General features: G+C 51.9%; 7 protein-coding genes across 7 annotated transcripts; 4 read left to right on the top strand and 3 right to left on the bottom strand.

The window, feature by feature from the left end:
* The first annotated feature begins 206 nt into the window (after nucleotides 1-206).
* Nucleotides 207-3,397, top strand: BD324DRAFT_620292 (hypothetical protein). The gene is made up of 5 exons (XM_022015267.1): nucleotides 207-661; nucleotides 1,113-1,263; nucleotides 1,319-1,535; nucleotides 1,626-2,112; nucleotides 2,169-3,397. The coding sequence occupies exons 1-5, from the start codon at nucleotides 596-598 to the stop codon at nucleotides 3,105-3,107; spliced, it is 1,860 nt and encodes a 619-aa protein (XP_021872213.1). The 5' UTR covers nucleotides 207-595; the 3' UTR covers nucleotides 3,108-3,397.
* A 103-nt stretch (nucleotides 3,398-3,500) lies between these two features.
* On the top strand, nucleotides 3,501-4,370 carry BD324DRAFT_620289 (hypothetical protein). The gene is made up of 4 exons (XM_022015266.1): nucleotides 3,501-3,582; nucleotides 3,650-3,677; nucleotides 3,859-4,019; nucleotides 4,167-4,370. The coding sequence occupies exons 1-4, from the start codon at nucleotides 3,529-3,531 to the stop codon at nucleotides 4,311-4,313; spliced, it is 390 nt and encodes a 129-aa protein (XP_021872212.1). The 5' UTR covers nucleotides 3,501-3,528; the 3' UTR covers nucleotides 4,314-4,370.
* BD324DRAFT_599054 (hypothetical protein) lies at nucleotides 4,371-7,085 on the bottom strand. Its single transcript, XM_022013898.1, has 9 exons — nucleotides 6,910-7,085; nucleotides 6,515-6,844; nucleotides 6,352-6,463; nucleotides 6,183-6,294; nucleotides 5,902-6,132; nucleotides 5,088-5,846; nucleotides 4,874-5,036; nucleotides 4,757-4,821; nucleotides 4,371-4,706 (listed from the first exon to the last, which is right to left on the bottom strand). Exons 1-9 carry the CDS (start codon nucleotides 6,920-6,922, stop codon nucleotides 4,602-4,604), a joined length of 1,890 nt encoding a protein of 629 aa, XP_021872211.1. The 5' UTR covers nucleotides 6,923-7,085; the 3' UTR covers nucleotides 4,371-4,601.
* A 53-nt stretch (nucleotides 7,086-7,138) lies between these two features.
* Nucleotides 7,139-12,005, top strand: BD324DRAFT_588590 (hypothetical protein). The gene is made up of 5 exons (XM_022013766.1): nucleotides 7,139-10,063; nucleotides 10,121-10,583; nucleotides 10,634-11,176; nucleotides 11,228-11,277; nucleotides 11,326-12,005. Exons 1-5 carry the CDS (start codon nucleotides 7,378-7,380, stop codon nucleotides 11,709-11,711), a joined length of 4,128 nt encoding a protein of 1,375 aa, XP_021872210.1. The 5' UTR covers nucleotides 7,139-7,377; the 3' UTR covers nucleotides 11,712-12,005.
* Nucleotides 12,006-12,010: 5 nt separating this feature from the next.
* BD324DRAFT_620271 (hypothetical protein) lies at nucleotides 12,011-13,822 on the bottom strand. Its single transcript, XM_022015265.1, has 10 exons — nucleotides 13,589-13,822; nucleotides 13,331-13,534; nucleotides 13,184-13,194; nucleotides 13,107-13,121; nucleotides 13,005-13,053; nucleotides 12,836-12,945; nucleotides 12,724-12,781; nucleotides 12,529-12,662; nucleotides 12,364-12,465; nucleotides 12,011-12,312 (listed from the first exon to the last, which is right to left on the bottom strand). The coding sequence occupies exons 2-10, from the start codon at nucleotides 13,392-13,394 to the stop codon at nucleotides 12,283-12,285; spliced, it is 573 nt and encodes a 190-aa protein (XP_021872209.1). The 5' UTR covers nucleotides 13,395-13,534; nucleotides 13,589-13,822; the 3' UTR covers nucleotides 12,011-12,282.
* A 201-nt stretch (nucleotides 13,823-14,023) lies between these two features.
* Nucleotides 14,024-16,983, top strand: BD324DRAFT_641521 (Saccharopine dehydrogenase-domain-containing protein; the record flags this gene model as incomplete). Its single annotated transcript, XM_022017425.1, has 14 exons — nucleotides 14,024-14,057; nucleotides 14,112-14,147; nucleotides 14,215-14,233; nucleotides 14,288-14,327; nucleotides 14,376-14,461; nucleotides 14,516-14,663; nucleotides 14,716-15,055; nucleotides 15,103-15,684; nucleotides 15,730-15,839; nucleotides 15,886-16,010; nucleotides 16,060-16,188; nucleotides 16,238-16,384; nucleotides 16,435-16,822; nucleotides 16,879-16,983. The coding sequence occupies 14 exons, from the start codon at nucleotides 14,024-14,026 to the stop codon at nucleotides 16,981-16,983; spliced, it is 2,289 nt and encodes a 762-aa protein (XP_021872208.1).
* A 203-nt stretch (nucleotides 16,984-17,186) lies between these two features.
* On the bottom strand, nucleotides 17,187-19,492 carry BD324DRAFT_649662 (hypothetical protein; the record flags this gene model as incomplete). The annotated part of the gene is made up of 7 exons (XM_022018032.1): nucleotides 17,187-17,734; nucleotides 17,796-18,163; nucleotides 18,218-18,418; nucleotides 18,476-18,543; nucleotides 18,591-18,731; nucleotides 18,793-19,370; nucleotides 19,426-19,492. The coding sequence occupies 7 exons, from the start codon at nucleotides 19,490-19,492 to the stop codon at nucleotides 17,187-17,189; spliced, it is 1,971 nt and encodes a 656-aa protein (XP_021872207.1).
* Between the last annotated feature and the right edge of the window lie 192 nt (nucleotides 19,493-19,684).

Below are 19,684 nucleotides of genomic sequence, written 5' to 3'. Positions count from 1 at the left end.
CCAACTCGAAGGGGCATCTACATACATAGACATGGAATGTGAGCCATGAAGGGAAAATGAGGGGCAGTCTAGATGATTTGGTCATTGAGTGATCGACATAACAGGAGAGACTGATCAGAATGTGCCTGTCTCCTCCCCACGCCCTCGGCCCGTCCCTCGGCTTCTTCCGCTATGTGTGTGTTGAGCCCCGCACTTGGCCGCCACTCGCTACACGTTTGGTAATAATTTTCCAATTCAATAAATTTCCAGGAAAAACCACAGACACACACACCTCGCCCCCCCCCTTTTTCTCCCCTCCTTCTTCCTTCCCTGCGTGCATCTTCTGTTTGACTCCTCCTCCTCCATGACAGCATCGAGCAAGTGACCGACTAGCCCCTGTTGGACGACTGGGGACCTCATTCTCTCACTCCCATTCCTCCTCACTTTCCACAATCCCCCCCCCTCCCTTCTCCCTCCTCCCCTGCTTCTCTCAGCTATTTGCCTTCCACCTCTTCCCCCCACTACGCATTCTCACCGCCTCGCCGAATAATTATCCCGCTCGTCAATTCCCAGCCGTCATCATCCCATTTGTCACCTCTGGCAGCATCCTCACTCCATGTTGGCCAGCAATTTATCTCAATGGAGGTCACCTCCGCCTATCATGGAGACTCCACTGGTAGAGGTGCGTGTCTGAATCATCATCCATCTCAATGTTGTCCCGAAAATAATAATCATTCATCATAATTCTCGTTTCTTTCGGCTCATTTCCCGCCGTGCTTTGAAGCGCTCGTCCCTCTCTCTCTCTCTCTTATGTTCCTCACTCATCTGTTGGCTCTGTCCGTGCTTCTGTTCTCGACTGAGCTGATCAATGCTTTCTCATCTCATCGTCGCTGCAATCCTTGTCGCCTTGTCCCTCCTCTCTGCTCCCTACTGTTCCCGTCGGTTCGAAAAAAAAAACATTCCTGCTCGCGTCTTTCAATTCGAAATTTCGTGGTAATACCAACAACTCTCTCAAAATTCTTTGTTCGACTTGCACTTGCTCCTCCTTCTTTTTCTCCTCGCTCATCATCGCCTCGTCTTGCCATCTGTCCACCGATCCCTTGCAAACCCACCAACACCACCCACCACTGCAGGCGGCATCCCTACCTGCAGACTCGTTCCTAGGATCCAACCTGTTGTCCCCAAAACCGTTCAAGCACGACGTGGAATTCTCGTCCAGAGGTCCACTCATACCTCCGTGCGAGCACAGTCATTCAGACGGGGAGATGCATTCTCATGCGTTTGGTCAGTCATTCCACCGGACCTCCTATGCTTGACGATGCTGACAGACTATACATAGACCTGCTCTCGCTCTCTGGACCTAGTCCCTCCAGCGACACGGCTGTCCCGTCATCTGTCCCCGCCACGTCTGTCCTCTCCGCGACCCGACCTACGGGGATCACTGCTGCTCTGCCACCGAAACCACGGAGAATGAGCAGTTCGACCACTGGAGTATTGGGAAGAGGGAAGCTCGGATTAACGGGAGATTCTACACATCCTCCGCCTAATGCCAATGGGTGAGTTGGATGGGAAGGCTTCAGACGGGAATTTTCTTTTTCTCCGGCTCTTTTGTCCTCCTTTTGCTCATGGCGTATGCCTTCTTACAGTCGACCAACTCTCAATCACGCCGCGACTCACTCATCCTCCTCTCGCCGTCCTGGATCGAGCTCTTCTACCACGCCCCAATTATTCGACTTTACAAAAACTGATCGTCGACCATCACACAATGGCCCCAGGCCAGTAGTGCACGATCGTCGGTCGATCTCAAATCCGCTGATTGCAGCGTCGTTACCGAATGGATCGTCTCTTGGCTCGCACGTCCACAACTCGTCTTTCAAATCCGCACTCAGAGCACAGGCATTGGCACAGAACGGGGCACTGAGAGCAAACGCTGTCGAGGATGGAGAATTGGACATGACATTCGACGGGGAGGACGAAGACGACGAGTTGGGCAGTTTGGAGGATCTAGATATGGACCTGGATGGCGAGGATCTGACACCAGAGGAGATAAAAAAGCTTGCGTTGGGATCAGGCAGCGGCGGTGTCAAGGGCAGAAGGAAGGGAATGGTCTTCAAGTGTGAAAACTGTGGCAAGGTGAGGGAGGTCCATGGGCCTGGCGTTGCCATTTTCTCGCTCACGCGATATGGCAGGAATATCGCCACCCCAGTTGTCTCATCAAACATCGGTGGGAACACAGTCCGCACTGGCAAGAGCCTACCCAGGTTAGCATGTCGAAGCATCAGCAGGTGCAGCTTTTAGAAGTGAGTAGCGGAGACATCCGTTCAGTCCCCCAAATCTCATTGAATCACTTGCAGGCCGCCGCCATCCTCGCCCATCTCGACCCATCCCAAGGCCGCTCACTACCGACCGACAAATCTCTCTGGCCAGCCATACTATCACCCATGCTGGGAGAAACGGCACAATTGCGTCGTCCATCTGTTTCTGGCGAGACCGCGTCCAGAGACCCATCCTCTGTCCGCTCACCTCAGAGCACCGTCCCTCCACTGACTCCATCCTCTCTTCGAGACGTTTCCAATATGCAACAACCAAGAAAATCATCGCCAGGCAGCGATTCGACCACCTCGTCCGATGGTTACTCGCAATTACGGGTAAATGGTATCGATCACAGTCGACCAGTCGGTATCAACGCCAATGCCAAAGCCAACGGTCATCACAACCGACCCACTTCCTCCTTGTCCTCTTCTATACCTGGACCTGGGACGCCGCAAAGTGTCGGATCACTCCCTAACGAGCTCGCCGGGCTTCACTTTTATCCTCAAGGCACGCCAAGCTCACTCGCTGGATCCAATGCCATTAGTCCTATCCCGAACCGTGGTGGCGCACCATTATCCCTCAAGAGTCGTGGAGGCGTTGGTGGAGGCATGTTTGGACCTATCAACACCGCCATGCCTTCGTCCAGTGTCCGATCTGGAGCCATGGCAGATGATGAGGAAGAGCTCAGTTCAGAAGGACGAGGGGATGGATCTTCACCGAGAGGAAGAGGGAAGAGCAGTTCAGAAGAAGTGGAAGAGAGGAGGAAGAACAGGGAAGGGGAAGAGTGGGGTATGGCCATGGAGATGGAATTGTGAGCGTGGAAGGCAGCGTCGTGGCTAGGCGCCATAGCACTCGCTGGCATCTGTAATATCATGTCTCGGAGGGAAGGGGAGATCAAAGAGGAGAAACGTTGAAAGGCGGGTGTTTGTGAGAACGGAAATGAAAGCCGGGAAAGGGTTAAGCGCAATGACAAATCAAAGTAATTATCAACATTCTCAAGGAGGTTCTGTCTGTATTTCCCGTGGATGTGGATGGGACTAGGAGCCTCCGAGGAGGATGCACATGTCAAAGTTTATGAATCACAAATGCATGCAGTGGGATACACGCTCAATGCACAGGGGGAGTTACGAGCTTACTTTTCCCACGGTTGATCAATAATTGGTCCTTAGGTTCGTTTCAAAAGTTCAAAGTCCATCATCGCTGCATCCTTCTAATCGTACCGTTTTCGACTTTAACATGGCAGCGTCAAGCAGTACTGGCCGTGTACCCCAGGGAGAAGTGATCATTGACGTGAGTTATCGCACTATGTGTGTGGTACATGCACCAGGGGCACGCCCAAAGCTCACCTTCGGCTCAGTTTGCAGACGGAGGTTCATTCATCAAGAGTGAGTTCAAGGTGTCCTATCACAAACATCCTCTCCAAGTCGACGAATCAACCTCAAAGCGGCTGGAACGGCCGGAGGAGAAAACACACATCAGCTTTCATCATTATGGTCATGGTGCTTTGTGGCCCGTTTCGCTGACGCCCTGGCGCTCGCTCGTTCCTTCGTTCGTTTCACCCTTTAGACAAACTTGACGATGCTGTCTTGACGCTCGAACGAAGACGCTTAGAAAGGGAAGAACAGGGGAAAGCTCAAAAAGCAATGGAAGCTTTGAAAGTTGGATCAGGGGAGGGAACAGTGGGATCGACCGCAGGAGAACCAAAATCTTCAGATGTGGATTTTGTGGTGAGTTATTAGTTTGGGGGGGGGGGGGGGGCATTCGGTCTCGCACGGATGATCAATATATGGATGGAGAGCGCAGGACTCCAATGAGCAAGCGTCATACAACAACAAAAGAACAGGCTAGCTGACGTTCGCTCGATCGCATTGCAGGTCGCTCAAGTTGGATGTTCCCGAGCAGAAGCGGAGACGGCCCTGCGCGAAGAGAAAGATATGGTCAAGGCTTTGATCAGGCTAGTCAAGCCTCGTCAACGGGCTCGATCAGTCGATGGAGGAGCAGAGCCGTCAAAGGCCTCATGATCATCATCATTCAAGGCGGATACTTCTCACTTTTGAATCACATCAAAACACATTGCAATGCATGCATCATCTTGCCAGGACACTGATAACGTGGCAACACCATGAGGGAGCAGAGCTACTAAAAGTCCAGGTTGGTTCTGATTGGGAGCTCGATATCGTACTGTCTCGTTAAGGGTATAGAGATTGACAATCTCTTTTTCTTTCACACTTCCATACTCTTCTGCATCATCTGTCGGGTCGATGATCCGATTCGTCACATGCCGTTTCAACAATTCAATTCGTCCTCGTTTATCGTTTCAGCGGACGACCCTCTTCGTCCTTGCCTTTGATAGCCAGGACGCAACAGTGTTGTCCACCTGCTGAAGCTTGAACAGCATGGTACTGCTTCAGTTGCTAATAGTGCCCATTCAGCGAGGAGCATATTCGATGAAGACAGCACTCACAGCACTCCGCACTAACGTCGGCACAGCGGCCTGCTCTTCCTTTCCTAGACCAAGTTGACATGTCTCTAAAGTGTTCACTCCATCAGCATAAAGCCAAATGTACACCCTGCAACGCACCGCCAAGACCCCATGAGTACAAGTGCCCAGACTTCGATACGGCTAGGTTATGCCGTGTTCCAGCAGAGATCTGAGCGATGGGATTATCGCTAGGTTTCGAGTCGGCGTAAGATGGGAAAGGAGGTACGACAGAGTATTCCTCGGGAATAGGCGGGAAGCATACCTGCCAATTCAGCTCAGGTCGCCTAGCGTGACAAGAGACCTGCCGACTCACTCTGACCGGCTCTGGGACATAATCATTCGATGGACTCCTCAGTCTCGCTTCGGCAATTTGAAGTGTCGTCTCGGCTGCCCTCCTCGCCTCCTCGTCATCTCCTTTGGTGGTGAGTTCCTCCAGCTTTTCCCGCGCCACTTTCACCGCCTCCACAAATTCAGTCTTTTCCTCCTTTCGCCTCTCTTCAATCGCCTTGGTCCCTGGATGATCTGGTCCAAGACCCGTCTGACAAGTATCACTCCGTCCGCAAGCCCAAACTTCCCCATTGTCGAAGAGGAACAAGGAGTGGTGTTCACCGCCGGAAATTTGAATGACTCTTGATCCGCCATGATTCTCTGGTAATAGCGCATCGACCTGAGCTGGAATCATAACCATGGATTCGTCCCCTCCTCTGGCGGGCGTCAGACCAGTCTGGTGAAAGGTGTTGAGACCCCAAGCCCAAACGATTCCGTTGGAGTCCAGAGCGAACGAATGATATTGACCAGCGGCAACGTGAACAATGTTTCGTAAGGCTAATCGTTCAGGTTCCAATCCGTTCAACTTTCTCCTCTCCATGATGCGTCGACCGAGCTGGTTCTGTCCGCCTTCTCCCCAGACGTAGACGTGACCCTGGGATGTCAGAGCCAAGACATGATTGGATCCACAAGCAGCTTGGATGATTTGCAGCTTGTTCCGCTGAAATGCCTGAATGGCGATGGGAGTAAATTGAAACCGAGAATGTCCAGGGACCCCATCGAACCCGAGAATGCCATCGTCAGACTGTTCAAAAGATCAGTAAACAGTGCTCGCATGGGGTCAACGTCCTCTTGCTTACCCGGAAACTTCCCCATGCTCTGAAATCGCCTGTATCCGAAACCGCCACACTGACACTGTCTCCAGCAGCGACAGAGACGGTCCGGAATCCTTCCTTCTCCAATTGCTCGATCACGAATGGCCATGCTTCCAGGTTCTCATTATGGATAGTCTTTCCAGGATCTTTGGGGTCGGGAACCCCGACAGTAACTCGACCAAGACAAGCATTATCGTTGATACCCCATGTGTATACCTAGACAGGGAATGAGTCTCAGTCGCAAGGTCACACGGGATGATGCTCACCCGTCCATTCTCATCTACTGCGAGGGTATGCATTCCTCCAGCAGTGACTGTCTCCAGACCTCCAGCTCCGCTTCTTCCAGCCCGACTGAGATCATTGGCGTGCTCTTGAAACCTAGAACGGAGGTGAGCTCAATGCATATACTGTTGGCTGGCAACGAGGAACACACACCAAGTCTGCATGCGTGGTCGCGGAATATCTTCCAGAGCATCTGGTCCGAGACCAAATTGACCCATATCCCCGCATCCAAAGACGAAGAGCTCTCTCGGGGGTTCAGAGATGGCTAGAGACGACATCAATGGAATGAATGAAAAGTACGGAGGGCATGTCTTACGAGGCGGAGAAGGGATAGGGATTTTGACGGGTGGCGCACGAAGACTACCTCGTCTGACGTGGCCTTTGCCAGCTCGACTGCCACCATTGGCTTCTTGAGTCAATCCAGCTGCTCGGCCTTTGACTGGACCAGTAGCCTCAGCCCCGTTTCCATTCACATGGCCATTGGATTGCGAAGCGGCCTCGTGATCCATGTTGACATCTTCCATCACTGCTCGAGCAGATGATTTTGGAGCATTCTTTGAAACTGGAGCTTTGCTTGGTTGTTTGGGCAGGACAGCGGACCTGGGCTTCTTAGCTGGCGAAGCAGCAGCGCTGGACGGTGCGGAGGCTAAAGAGAATCGTCGGTCAGCTATACAATTCTGTTGCGGCTGCTCCAGGTGTTTCCGGGCTCACCTCGAGTAGGCATATTGGGCAAGTGTAATGTTTTAGCCTTCAGGTGGATCGAGCAGCGAGTGATTGAGAAGTGAGTGAACGCGACAGGATAATTGGCAAGATCGAGCGATGAAGACTCAGCAGCTGTTTCAAGTAGCTTCGCTGTGCGTGTTATACAATAGTCAGTGTTGCAGTTCTGACAGTTGTTGAATCTGCTTAAAGATGTTTCACTTTTGAACTTTTCTAAACGGGATGACCAATTAAAGACTCTGTTCTTCCCACGGTTGACGCGATGTATTTTTATTTGTGTGATTTTTGGTCCCTGACATCCCAGTGTTTGTGTCGTGACTACTACTTACTTGTCCACTTGACCTAGCGAAAACATTTCATCGATGGAGGAGCAGCGAACAGCAGAGCTAGAGGACTGAGCTGCTGGAAGAAAACGGTTGGGCCCGAGCAGCTGCTGCTGTTTTCACTCTGCAGGCCACAATGATCACCGTCAGCCCGACGCCTGCTTCACTTCATCATCCAAAACCATGCGAATCAGCATCTAAACGATTGAGTCGATCTCCCAAACGAGTCAGATCGACACCTCCAACAGCTGATACGGACAAAATGCCAGCATCAGCTCTGCTCAACAGCGTATCCTCTTCTGCTTCTTCGTCTTCTTCCTCGTCCTCGGCCTCCGCCTCATGTGCATCATCCACTGGGTCTGGGCCATCGTCATCACGCTTGAACCTCGGACAAGCTAGACCTCCCTTGTCCTCGAGACGTGGCATATCCTATGGCGAAGATACAGATAGACATGTCAAGACGAGTCCATGGAGGAGTAGAGAACCTATCTCAGATTGGGGCTTGAACAGGAGGCGGGAAATGTCGGTTCCTCTGGTGAGTCGTCGATTTCTTCTTTTCATGTCTCAGGGAAAAGGCCCAAAAATATCTGGAGCGCTCTCGAGGAGAGATCGACAGAGCGCAGCAGAGAAGGTTATGAGAATGTCTCATGGTCATCGATTGCTCGTCCAGTGGCTCTCCATGTGTTTACATCCCTCCCATCCCAGCTCAGCTCTTTCCTGCGATCATACATGTGTTATCATTATTGTTGTTGTTGTTGTTTTAGTACCTGCTGACATTGCTTTCTCCCCATTTTACCATCGATCGCTGTCCTATCACGTTGTCACCTTCGTCATGGCTTTGGATATCGGTCTACAGCTCTCCCAATCCCTCTCTACGTTTTCTCTGTCACAACCCGATGCAAATAACTTTGGGCTATTCCCGGCAGGTAATGACGAGTCTGAAAATACCACTCCAGCAGCAGTCTATGCACCAAGATCGACCTTCCCGTTCCATACACGTACACCTTCCAACAAGTTGACCCTCCGGACTCCTCGTCGTACGCCGGGACATAATGCCAAACACTCGTTCTTTGGAGACTTGACTTCTGATCATGTTCACCCTTCAACTGCACCTCTTCCTCAGATACCTGCTTTCCTTGGCAGCCCGTTCTCCTCTAAAAACGCTAGGGGAGGGTACAGATTTCACCCATTGTCGCCGTCAAAGGGCATCATGACGGAACGGATCGGCCACGGTGGATTCGACAACCTCCATCACGACTGGATGGATAGGACAGAATGGATGTACGAGCAGCAAGAGCAAATCATGGATGATGCCTCAGATCATATACCGTCTCGGATCAGCAACAAGTCTCCCAAGACACGGCGAGACCCATCATCCGTCTCGTCCATCGAGGACATCTGCGATAGTGGAACGAGCTCATCCTCTCTCATGTCACTAGGCAGGAGCTCTGGAGAACAGGGTCGACCTTCGATTGTGACTGTTTGGAGCGACTCTGAGATCGCCCAAATGGATGAAGAGGAAGAGGAAGACCCAGCGACACCCAGCCGACAGCTGTTTGGTCCTTCGTCCACTGCTGTCGATATCTTGGAGATGTCCGTCAAGACGAAGGACTCGCCCGCCGTGTCTCCATTGGAAGAAAAAGCTCGTTCAAGACAACGATCCCCACTGCAAGTCTTCTTCATGCGAACGCCCGAGACGGAATTAGCGGATCCGATTGCAGATGTCACGACACCGACGGCAGGCTCGGTGTCGGGGTCGATGTCGAAGACCAGCAGCCTGTTGCCTCGTCTCATATCCTCTCGGAAGTCGTCTCGGGCGAGTCCCACAAGTCCAGCGATCACCCAATTTTCTGTCAATCAACATAGCCAGTCACTGTCACAGGTCCAGGCACCGCGCAGCGTTCCTCCTGCACCAATCAGTAGACTACCCATGTCGAAATCGCGCCGGAGCCTTTTGAAAGACTTTACTGGCGCGAACTGCGCTCGTACCGAGCCTAGATGTGTCCAGATTGCAGATTGGACCCCTAGTGTCCGACTGAGTGAGGAATCCGATCCCGATGAATCGCCTTCCAAAGTGACTCGGTCAGAGATTCTCCGATCTTCCGCGACATCCTCTACGACAATATCCTCCAACACGGCCTCGACATCTGGAACGGATTCTCCTTGTGAGCCAGCTCGCGGCGCACTCCTCACTCGTCGAAAAACTCTTGCGTCGCAGCCCTCCGCAAAATTCAAGGCTGCTAATTCGACTCTTCGCCAGCCCCGTCCAGTGCTTCGGAGGGGTGTCACAGATCCCAGAGGAGAAGAGAGAAACTCGAATGTCTTTTCCCCAGAGAAGACCTTCTCGACCCCTGTGTCCGCCTTGTTCGGGGACGAAAAGCCTTCGCCAGCAGCGTTCGCATCGACCGGATTGGTCAAGAAGAAATCAGGAACGCCAGGACTTGAGATTCCTAGATTCGGAGATAGTGAGCCCGTCAATCGATTTGCTGGACTTCCGCGGATCACACAACCTGTCAAATCGAGATTAGGCATCATGATCGCACAATCGCCTCCGACGCGGACCTCCTCTTTGGGAGGTTCGTCGATACGCCGCGACGATGGTTCATTGGCCAGTGTCAGCGCTCCGCCTTCCGCAAAGACGAATGATACTAGTAGCTCTGATGCTAGCGTATCAGCGTATGCTCGAGCCGCACAACAGACTCGGGGATTAAGAAGGAAGACCAGTAGCATGTTTGGACCTAGCACATCTACCAGCAGTATCGCGGATTCTTCAGGTGCCGGCGGCGCGGCCTCGCCTGCAACTCCGACAAAACCAGGTCTATGTGAGTATCAGAGAACCAACCGTTCAGGGCTGTGACTGACTCCTCGCCTTGCCTCAGTCTCCGTGCCGGGCCTAGGCATCACCACCCCGTCACCTATCGCTGGAGGACAGAATGTCTACCCATTCGCATCTTCTTCCGTTACCGTACCGTCCTCTGCCTATTCTTCTCGACATGGCTTCCATGACCCCACATCGCCTATCGAATCGTCCCCTGCTCCAGTCCATTCCTTTGCATCCCGGCTCACACGGACCATCAAACGACCCATCGCTCGAGCTTCGAATCCAATGTTGGCGGAGTCCTTCAAGATGGACGGTGCGGCATTGAGTCAGGCCAAAAAGGCCTCCAAAGTTGGATCCAATGAGGCACTCAGAGTGGGAGGAAGTCGACTCGATAAGGAATTCGCCATCGTCCACAGTCTCGGCAAGGGCGAATTCAGCCAAGTCTGGAAGGTTGTCGAAAAGTCCACGGGAGTCATGTATGCTGTCAAGGCCGGGAGAACGTATACCGGGTACAAAAACCGGTACGTGTTGTGATCATACGTCTGGTGAACTTTGACTGACTTGATCATAGACTTCGCCAATTAGAGGAAGTATCTATTCTTCGTCAACTGTCGCTCGACCCCCACGCCAATATCTTGACATTTGTCGATTCATGGGAACATTCCAATCGTCTTTTCATTCGCACAGAGCTGGCCTCGTGCGGTGACTTTGCGACGTTCCTCCTAACAATTGCAGATGCGGGTGCGATGGGCGAAGCAAGACTGTGGAAGACCCTATACGAGCTTTCATTGGGCCTCAAGCACATCCATTCGAATCATTTCGTTCACCTCGATTTGAAACCTTCCAACATCCTCATCACTCAATCGGGGTCCCTCAAGATTGCCGACTTTGGTATGTCCTTGCTGGTCGCCTCGAATGGTGAGATCGGTGGGGTCAGCCCGGCTTTGCCAAAGAGCGGAAACGATGGTGAATTCCTATGGAGCGACGCGTGCACCGAGGGTGTGGTACCTGTTCCGAGTCCGATACTAGATCGAGAAGTCGAAGGTGATAGAGAATATCTTTGTCCGGAAGCTCTGAGCGAGCGGACAGTCGGGGCTGCAGCGGACATGTACTCGTGAGTTTTTGCGGTGATCCATCACTGTGCGATCTGCTGAGCAGCCATCAGTCTTGGCATCCTGCTTTTGGAGTCTGCTTTGAACGTCGTCCTACCGTCCAGTGAGTCATTCCACCTCAAGGTATCGCTTTGCTCACTAGCGATTATAGACGGCGATGGATGGGTCAAACTCCGAAACGACGACTTTTCAGACACACTCGAGCATTACCTTCCAAGGGAGTCGGACGTCAAGAATGGCTGCTCTAGTCCGCGACCTTGCTCGAATCTACCGCTTTTGTCATCGTCTATGATCGATCTTATAAAGGGCCTGATGTGCAGTCGACCGCTGCATCGCTGGACGCTGGACCGAGTGTTTGAATACGAGCCATTCAAAAAGATGGCTAGGATAGACGGCACCCGCTCAGTGGTGGACTCAAGCCGAGCCACCGTGTCGGACGCCAATCAGGGGCAGGATGCGACAGCGACACGACATATGACCGCTGCTCTGGTAGAAGAGGACGAAGGGTTTTTGAGGATGATCCTGGACGTAGCATGAGAACGCGAGGCGATGAGCCGAGCGGACCGCAGGAAGGCGGCACCTTTCGGCAAGAGCATAGAGGTTTGGAAAATTCAGCAAGTCTCGATTTCGTTTTCGATATTCAAACTGTAGCACAATTAGAACTGAACCATGGGGACGGGACTCTCCTGACGAAATATCGCTTTGTAGGCGATGGCGAGGGCATAAGAAACCCCGAAATGATACAAAGGATGACGATGCAATTTGATCTACGTACGACGAAGCCTCGTCAAAACGAGCCGAGTGGTATAATAAGAGATGTAACAGAGTCACACAGCAGGCCATGTTCGGATTTCTCAGCTTTCTTGAATCAGGATTTCGACGGGGTCTTGCCGTACTATTAGACCACATGATATGTGAATCTCAACGCCCACGGGAGTCAGATCGACATCATCTACAGCTGTGAAAGGTAAATGGTCGATAGCATTCCTTGATACTACTGATACAGGTATTCTTGTATCTCACTATTCCGAGATCCGATAACTGGGTCAGATTCACTCATACTGTCTATGTTTTGTATTCCCCAAGTCAGGACAGCGCATCTGACATTCTACACAAGTCCATCATACAGAGAGAGAGCCTTTGCTCCGTTAGCCGAGTGCGTTCGGTGAGACCGACCATTCGAGCTCACCTGGACAATGGTCGGATCTTGTTTCGACCCCTCTTTAAACTCTTCATATGATAACCTCGCATTCTTGTCCAAATCCATGGTCCGGAAGATCTTGTCGACACGCTGAACAAGGCAACATGATCAATCACTCGTTGGTCTGGTTTGACTGTCTCTCTTGCCGCTCACCTTTTCTGGCGTGTCTTCATCCTCTGGCAATCTGACCATTTGCCCGGTCATCTTGTATATAGATCTAACAATCTGCAACATCTCATCATATGTGATCTCGCCATCGTTATTGATGTCGTATAGTTGGAATGCCCCTTGAAAGATGTTGTCAGCTTTGGGACACGAAGGATGGAGCCAAAAAAAAAAGGGCCACACATTTCAGTTTTTCATCTAGTCGGCCTCTGGATGTAACGGACAGAGCGCAAATGAACTCCTGAAGCGCTATGAGCTTTCCCCTCCCGTCGTATGATTGATTCTGAGAGCTCACTTTGAATTCGATTGTGCCGGACTTGTCCTCATCGAAAACGTTGAAGACGTAATCTGCGAACTGAGATGGATCACCGAATGGGAAGAATTGGCGATAGATCTTCTGGAACTCTGTCATGGGTGTCAGGACGGACATCGCACGCTCATGCTTGAAGTCTTTCTCAACTCACCCTCCTTGTTGAGCTGACCTCCTGGACAGTCCTTGATGAAACCTTTGTACTGTCACTATGTCAGCTTCAAGTAGCCAAGGAAAAAAAAGCAAGCCAGCTCACCCATTGCTGCAGCTCCTGCACCACGACGAATGCGAATGAGCGAGAACGTAAAGATTTACACACCAATCCTCCCTCACCTTCTTGTCAACTGCGAGGAGCAGAGTCAGCACGAGAAACCATCTCATTAAAGTCAGGCAACGCCAAGATAGCTGTGCTCGTGCCAAGACCAAGTGTGATCCTGGCAGGCTCGTGGGATCTACTGAGGAAACGTGATAGTCACTCACAGTAAGTGTTCTTCTGAAGTTCTGAAAGCTCCTCCGACGTCAGCTTGGATTGAGCTTTACCCATGATGTGCTGCTAGAATGTATAGTCGTGTGATGCGGATATCCACCGTTGGATGATGGTAAAGTCGAAGTGCCTGTGTTCGGCAAAAGATGGACAGGCGACAAGCTGGATTTGGGTTGGTGAGAGTGACACTCGAGCTCCCCCTGCAGTATCGAGTCAGTCAACGCACACCACAGTAGGATGTGGAGTTTGCTCACGGTGCGAGACCCAGATTCTAGTGGATGTGTCTCAAAGTGGCGCGTCTCCGGTTCAAGTGGTGTCAGTTGGGCTAGGAGACTTCTAGAGTGTGGTGCAGTGCGTCTGTAGGTCCGCCGATCAGCTATCGGTAGAGCACCACGACCAGCTTGTCGAAACCCTGTGTATCGATATACAGAGACCTCGTTGAGTCGATAGTCTAAAGATGAAAGGGAATGGAAGGACGCATGATCCACACTCTCTCAAGTTCCGCCGCTACAGCAGCTGGTGACGGCATCAATTTAACCCAACAATCACGTGATTTTAGCCTCGACTCGAGTCGGAGCTCGCCGATATGCGCTTTCTTCGCGGATGTTGAAATTTCAGAAACGTTTGGGATGCTGCTGCAATATACACTTTGCAACTCATCCTTGCAATCCGGTTCATTCACAGATACCATGCCTGCTCCAAAGACTCATCCTGCTATCGTCGGTGAGTAGTGAGGCGGCTTAACACCGCATCTAGCGCTGACGTTCGGACATTCAGACGGCTGGTTCAGAGAAATCAACTCGCAATGGCCAGGTGAGTTGAACATTGCTCTGTTCCTCCTCCTTTGTAGTGGTGGAATGCTCATCAAATGGCACTTTAGGTCAAGCTATGACTCTCAAGTGAGGGATAATCCACTGTTCTGGTACGAGGCTATGGTAGCTGACTATGCCTAGGGTCAAACAGATTCTGCACCATGAGCAGTCTCTTTTCCAGGTGAGCGGGATTTAGTGTCTTCAAGAACCAAGCTGATAACGTCTGCAGGATGTTCTCGTCTTCGAGTCTGAGACATATGGAAATGTTTTGGTCCTCGATAACGTCATCCAGTGTACGGAGCGTGACGAATTCTCGTGAGCCCGTCCATCCCGTCGAACTTAGGCGTCTAAGCTCAAACCTACGCCTAGATATCAAGAAATGATCGCCCATCTGCCCATGAACTGCCACCCGAATCCGAAGAATGTTCTAGTCATTGGTGGAGGTGATGGAGGTGTCATCCGGGAGGTCTTGAAGCACAAGAGTGTGGAGAAGGTCACTCTGTGCGACATTGACGAGGTAGGCGGAGTGATTTATGATTGTCATACACCGTCGCTGAAGTCCCGGCCAGGCTGTGATTCGGGTGTCGAAGGAGTACCTCCCCCACATGTCATCCTGCTACAAAGACCCCAAAGTCGAGGTTTTCATCGGAGATGGCTTCAAGTTCCTCCCTGAGCACAAGAATGAGTACGACGTCATCATCACCGATTCCTCAGACCCTGTCGGACCCGCCGAAGCTCTTTTCCAGCCCAAATACTTCCAGCTGCTCAAGGACTCTCTCAAGGAGGACGGACACATCTCCACTCAGGCTGAGTGTATCTGGATGCACTTGCCTTTGATCAAGAACCTCAAGGAAACTTGCAAGAAGACCTTTGCCGTATCCGAGTACGCCTTCACCACCATTCCCACCTGTGAGTGCAGCGCTCCGAGCACATGTGCGTGAGCTCACTATTGTCAGACCCCGCTGGACAGATTGGTATCATGGTCTGCTCCAAAGCTGAAGGTCGCGATGTGAAGACCCCTCTCCGACCTATTCCAAACACTCGATACTACAACGCCGATGTGCACAGAGGATCTTTCCTTGCTCTTCCTGAATTCGGCCGAGCCATGCTCGAAGACGGACAGAACCTCCTTCCTAAACTCACTCCTCATCCTGAACCCCAGACCTCAAAGAAGAAGGTCCTGATTCTCGGATCTGGAATGGTTGCTGGACCCGCCGCGGACTACATCTCAGCGCACAACCATGAACTCACCATTGCCTGCCGTACTTATGCCACTGCCGAGAAGCTCTGCGCCAACATCAAAAATGCCACGCCAATGTCTGTCGATGTGTCGTCCGCCGACGCACTTAGACAGGCTATCAAAGGCCACGATGTCGTCGTCAGCTTGGTCCCATACACTTACCACGCTTCGGTCATGGAGGCCGCCTTGGCCGAAAAGTGCAACGTCGTCACGACCTCCTACGTCAACCGTGCCATGAAGGCTTTAGATCAGCAGTTCAAGGATGCTGGACTGATCTGCTTCAACGAAATTGGCGTTGGTGAGTGTCGCATCCTTAGGTATAGGCACCTCTGATCGCTCGCAGACCCCGGTGTCGACCACTTGTACGCCATCAAGACCATTGACGAAGTTCACAAAGCTGGAGGAAAGATCAAGAGCTTCCTCAGCTACTGTGGTGGTCTTCCCGAACCCAGAGTGAGTATGACGCGACCTGTCGAGGAGATTCGCTGATGCTCTCCAGGCTTCTAACAATGCCCTCGGGTACAAATTCTCCTGGTCTCCCGTCGGAGTGCTCATGGCTTTGAACAATGACGGCAAGTACCTCAAGGATGGACAGATTGCCGAAGTTGCCGGAAAGGATCTCATGTAAGTTCAAGGACTGTGCGTATGATTTGGCCGCGCTTACCGTTGACAGGGCCTCCGCCAAGCCATACTACTTCAGCCCTGCTTACAACCTCGTTTGCTACCCCAATCGAGACTCTACTCCCTTCAGAGAGTTCTACAACATTCCCGAGGTTCAGAATCTTGTCCGAGGTACGATGAGGTGAGCGGCTGACGACCGCCATCATCAGGATGAACTGATAGTTTGATAGATTCGGTGGATTCTGCGAGGTCGTCATGGCGTGGAAGGAGATGGGCTTCCTCGACGACACTCCGGATCAGACCCTTGCTCGGGAGTCCAAGCCGATCAAGTGGATCGAGGTGACTGCCAAGCTCCTCGGTGTCGAGCCGATTGAAGAGTGAGCATGGAACTGCTTGAAAATCGCCCATGTTGACGAGAATGTCACAGAGCCGTTGTTGCCAAGATGGAGTCACTACAGACCGTGCCACCTGAGCAACTCGCCATTGTCATCTCCAAGTGCCGCGATCTTGGACTGTTCTCTGACGAGCCAATCTCACCTCGAGGGTCCATCATGCGAACTCTGTCTGCTCTCCTCGAGGAGAAATGTCAATTCCAACCTGGCGAGGTCGACATCGTCCTGCTCCAACATACATTTGAGATCGAATGGGCAGACGGCAAGACCGAGACTAGGACTTCGACCCTGGAGGCTTACGGAGAGGTCAACGGATACTCGGCAATGGCCAAGTTGGTCGGTGTACCTTGCGGTATGGCTGTCCAATTCCTACTCGAGGGCAAGCTCAACAGCCCTGGTGTTCACCAGCCATACGACGAGCCTGTGAGTCTTACGTTCTGTATACGAACATCCGTCATTGGCTGATGATCCCGTTCCAGACCTGCGCCATGTTTAGAGAACGCTTGGAGAAGGAGGAGGGCATCGTCCTCGTCGAAAAGGTTGTATCAGCCGGCGCCGGTCAGAAGAAGAGGTCCCGAGAGTAGATGGTAGATCCCATGACTTGGAGGTGGATCCTAGATGTGCACTGCATGATCCGTAGAGGAACGAGTCGTGTGATGCATCGTATGATTCGGCAGATGAGCACGTCTCGCCTTTTATTCTGAGGTATATATTGGCCGATGATCGAAGCAAGAAGGCTAGATAGAAATACATGCATTGTTGCCACAAATGTCCGCGTTGTGCTTTTCTATGGCTCCCATTCACCTTCCGCCATCTCGTCGGCCTGAGCTAGAGCAGCCCCGAAATTATTCAGCATGGCATCTTGATCGTTTCCTGCGCTGCCGTCTACTACACCGATGGGTAGTCCCATGCCCATGTGCATTGGAAAACTCATGTCGATCGAATCCATAGTCATACCTATCGATCCGAATGAGATATCATGGGATGGAGGCAGGGTGAAATGGGTATTATCCCATCTTGCGGAAAGACGGCCAGTCGGTCCATTCGCATTGTTTGGCATGGTTCCGATTCCGGGATATAAGACAGAAGTAGGTGATGGGAAAGCCTGAGGCATGAAGACGTCGGTCGAGACCTTGTTGTTGATCATCCCTTGAGAGCTGTTGATATCGGGCAATAATTGGCCTGCGAGATGCTGTGAAGTTGATGAGACGGAAGATCCTGAATGAGTATTGTCTTGAGCAAAGTTTGAGAACGGCATGGTGGCATCGAACGCTTGATAGTCTGTCTGTGTCTGCGGCTGAGGGTACGCATACCCCGGAATCTGATCAGGGTATTCTGGTACGAGATTGCCGTTAGCCAACACAAGTGTATGGCCACAGAGCCATTGCTCGCTCACCCGTTGACCAATCACCGAATGCCTCCATCTGACTCCGCTCTGGCTGCCCAAAATTCCACCCTTCACCACCTAGAGCAGGATGTACATACCCCATGCCATCCGAGTATCCGTACACTGGATCCTGGGCCAACCCGAAATGTCCGGCAGCACGGGCAAAGTCGTAATCTTGGAATCCGTCTACATCTGCTCCCGGTTCCCTCGTGATTGCTCTCGTCAAGCCTTCTCCATCGGGATCAAGCGAATTGGCACGGGAAGCCAAGTCAGACCAGTCCCCTGAACCTACAGAATCGTGTCGTGCTTGTGCTCGCAGTGCTCGAAGAGCACCTTTCGACAGCTCCGATGCTGAGTCCGCTTTGATCGCTGGAGCTCTTCATCGTGTCAATTGTGAGAGTCTATACGAATTTTCGTCGATTGTAACTTACTTTATTTTCTTTGGAGTTGGTATATGCTCGCCACGCTGGATCTTTTCCTTGATCTCCTGCTCTAGCGCTTCTCCACTTTTGCCCTTCAGCAGGAGTTCCGCGACTGATCGACATTTCTCTTCCTCTGCTTCGTCTTTCCTTACCCGTCGGCGAATGACATTGGTGCGGCGATAGACAGGTTGATATCGATATCCGGGGTATCTGTCGATGGAGCGTCAGTCCGAGAGGAACGATACTATGGCGTGACAGTCTATTCACTTTCGCATATGATCTTCCTTTTCTTTCTTGGCAAGTTCGTTGAAGTGAGATTTCTGAGCTGGAGGAGCCTGCCACCTATCTCAGCGGTATCCACTGATAAGGTGGTCCCACGTACCTCGCTCCACATTTTGGCTGTAATAATGCTGACATTCTGATGTCTCATCTCGACGCTCGCAGGGATGAGCTTCGAGTCCACAACGTGTTTTCGGAACAGGATAAAGGCGTTTCGAGGCCGAGGGATGTGATCAGGTTGTTGCTACGATGACGATCAAGGGACGAACTACTTTTTTGTCCTCGTGTCCTTGGAACCCACTCACCTTCCTCGCATGACTGACCTTCTTCCTCTCCTCGGCCGTCATACTGCTGGCAGACTTTTTCTTTGGTGCAGGTTTGGTCTTCACTTTCTTCGAGGCTGGTACGGCAGTTGGAACATTGCTCTCATCCGGTATATCGACGGCTCTATCAAGCACGTCCGTCTCAGACCCAGCTTGAGAGCCCTTGTCCTTAGGTTGGAAAAGCTTTGGATCGATTGATAAAGACACTTGCCTGCCGTGTCGCTGTCTGCTAAAGGAATGCCGTGTCGAGACATCGTCTGAATCCGCCACGCTCTCGGAAGAACTGATCGTAGACCATTGGCCCGAGAAGCCAGACACGTTGGATATGTGAGAGTCAATGGATCCCACCGAGAAGGAAGATCGATGACTTCGTAAACCATACGAGTCGGACGGCTGGAGAAGCAGATTTTCAGTCGAGACGGCCGTTGGGGGAGACGACGAGACGACGCCATGAGTGCCGTTCGACAAGGGGGATGATGCGTGCCTCATGTTGTTCATGACAGCCTGTTGGTGCTGTGCATGCCGCGGTGTAGGCGGCACGACCTGGAAGAAGTTGGACACTGAGCGACAGTCGAACAGTCAGCCAATGACATGAGCGATTGGGTCAAAATTCACCTTGGTGCTCTTCCAGTGGTGCGGGGCTGTCGACTAAATGCTGAGCCGTGTGCCACATCGTGCTCATCGTGCTGTGAAAATCGATTACAATGGCAGAGTCAGCGACCTCGCTCCAATTTTTGGGAGGGTGGAGGTGGTCTCCGATGTCGCTGAGGCAGACAAAGGAAGAACGATGATCATTTCTGTCTCACAGCCTTATATCCTACTCGGTGAGGAGGTCCAATACCTGACCAGTCAGCCAAGTGAAGCCGGGAAAGCG

This window comes from Kockovaella imperatae (assembly GCF_002102565.1).
Source record: "Kockovaella imperatae strain NRRL Y-17943 chromosome Unknown BD324scaffold_4, whole genome shotgun sequence".
Taxonomy (NCBI): Eukaryota; Fungi; Basidiomycota; class Tremellomycetes; order Tremellales; family Cuniculitremaceae; genus Kockovaella; species Kockovaella imperatae.
Note: the sequence above shows the minus strand (reverse complement) of the source record. Positions and strands in the feature narration are given on the sequence as shown.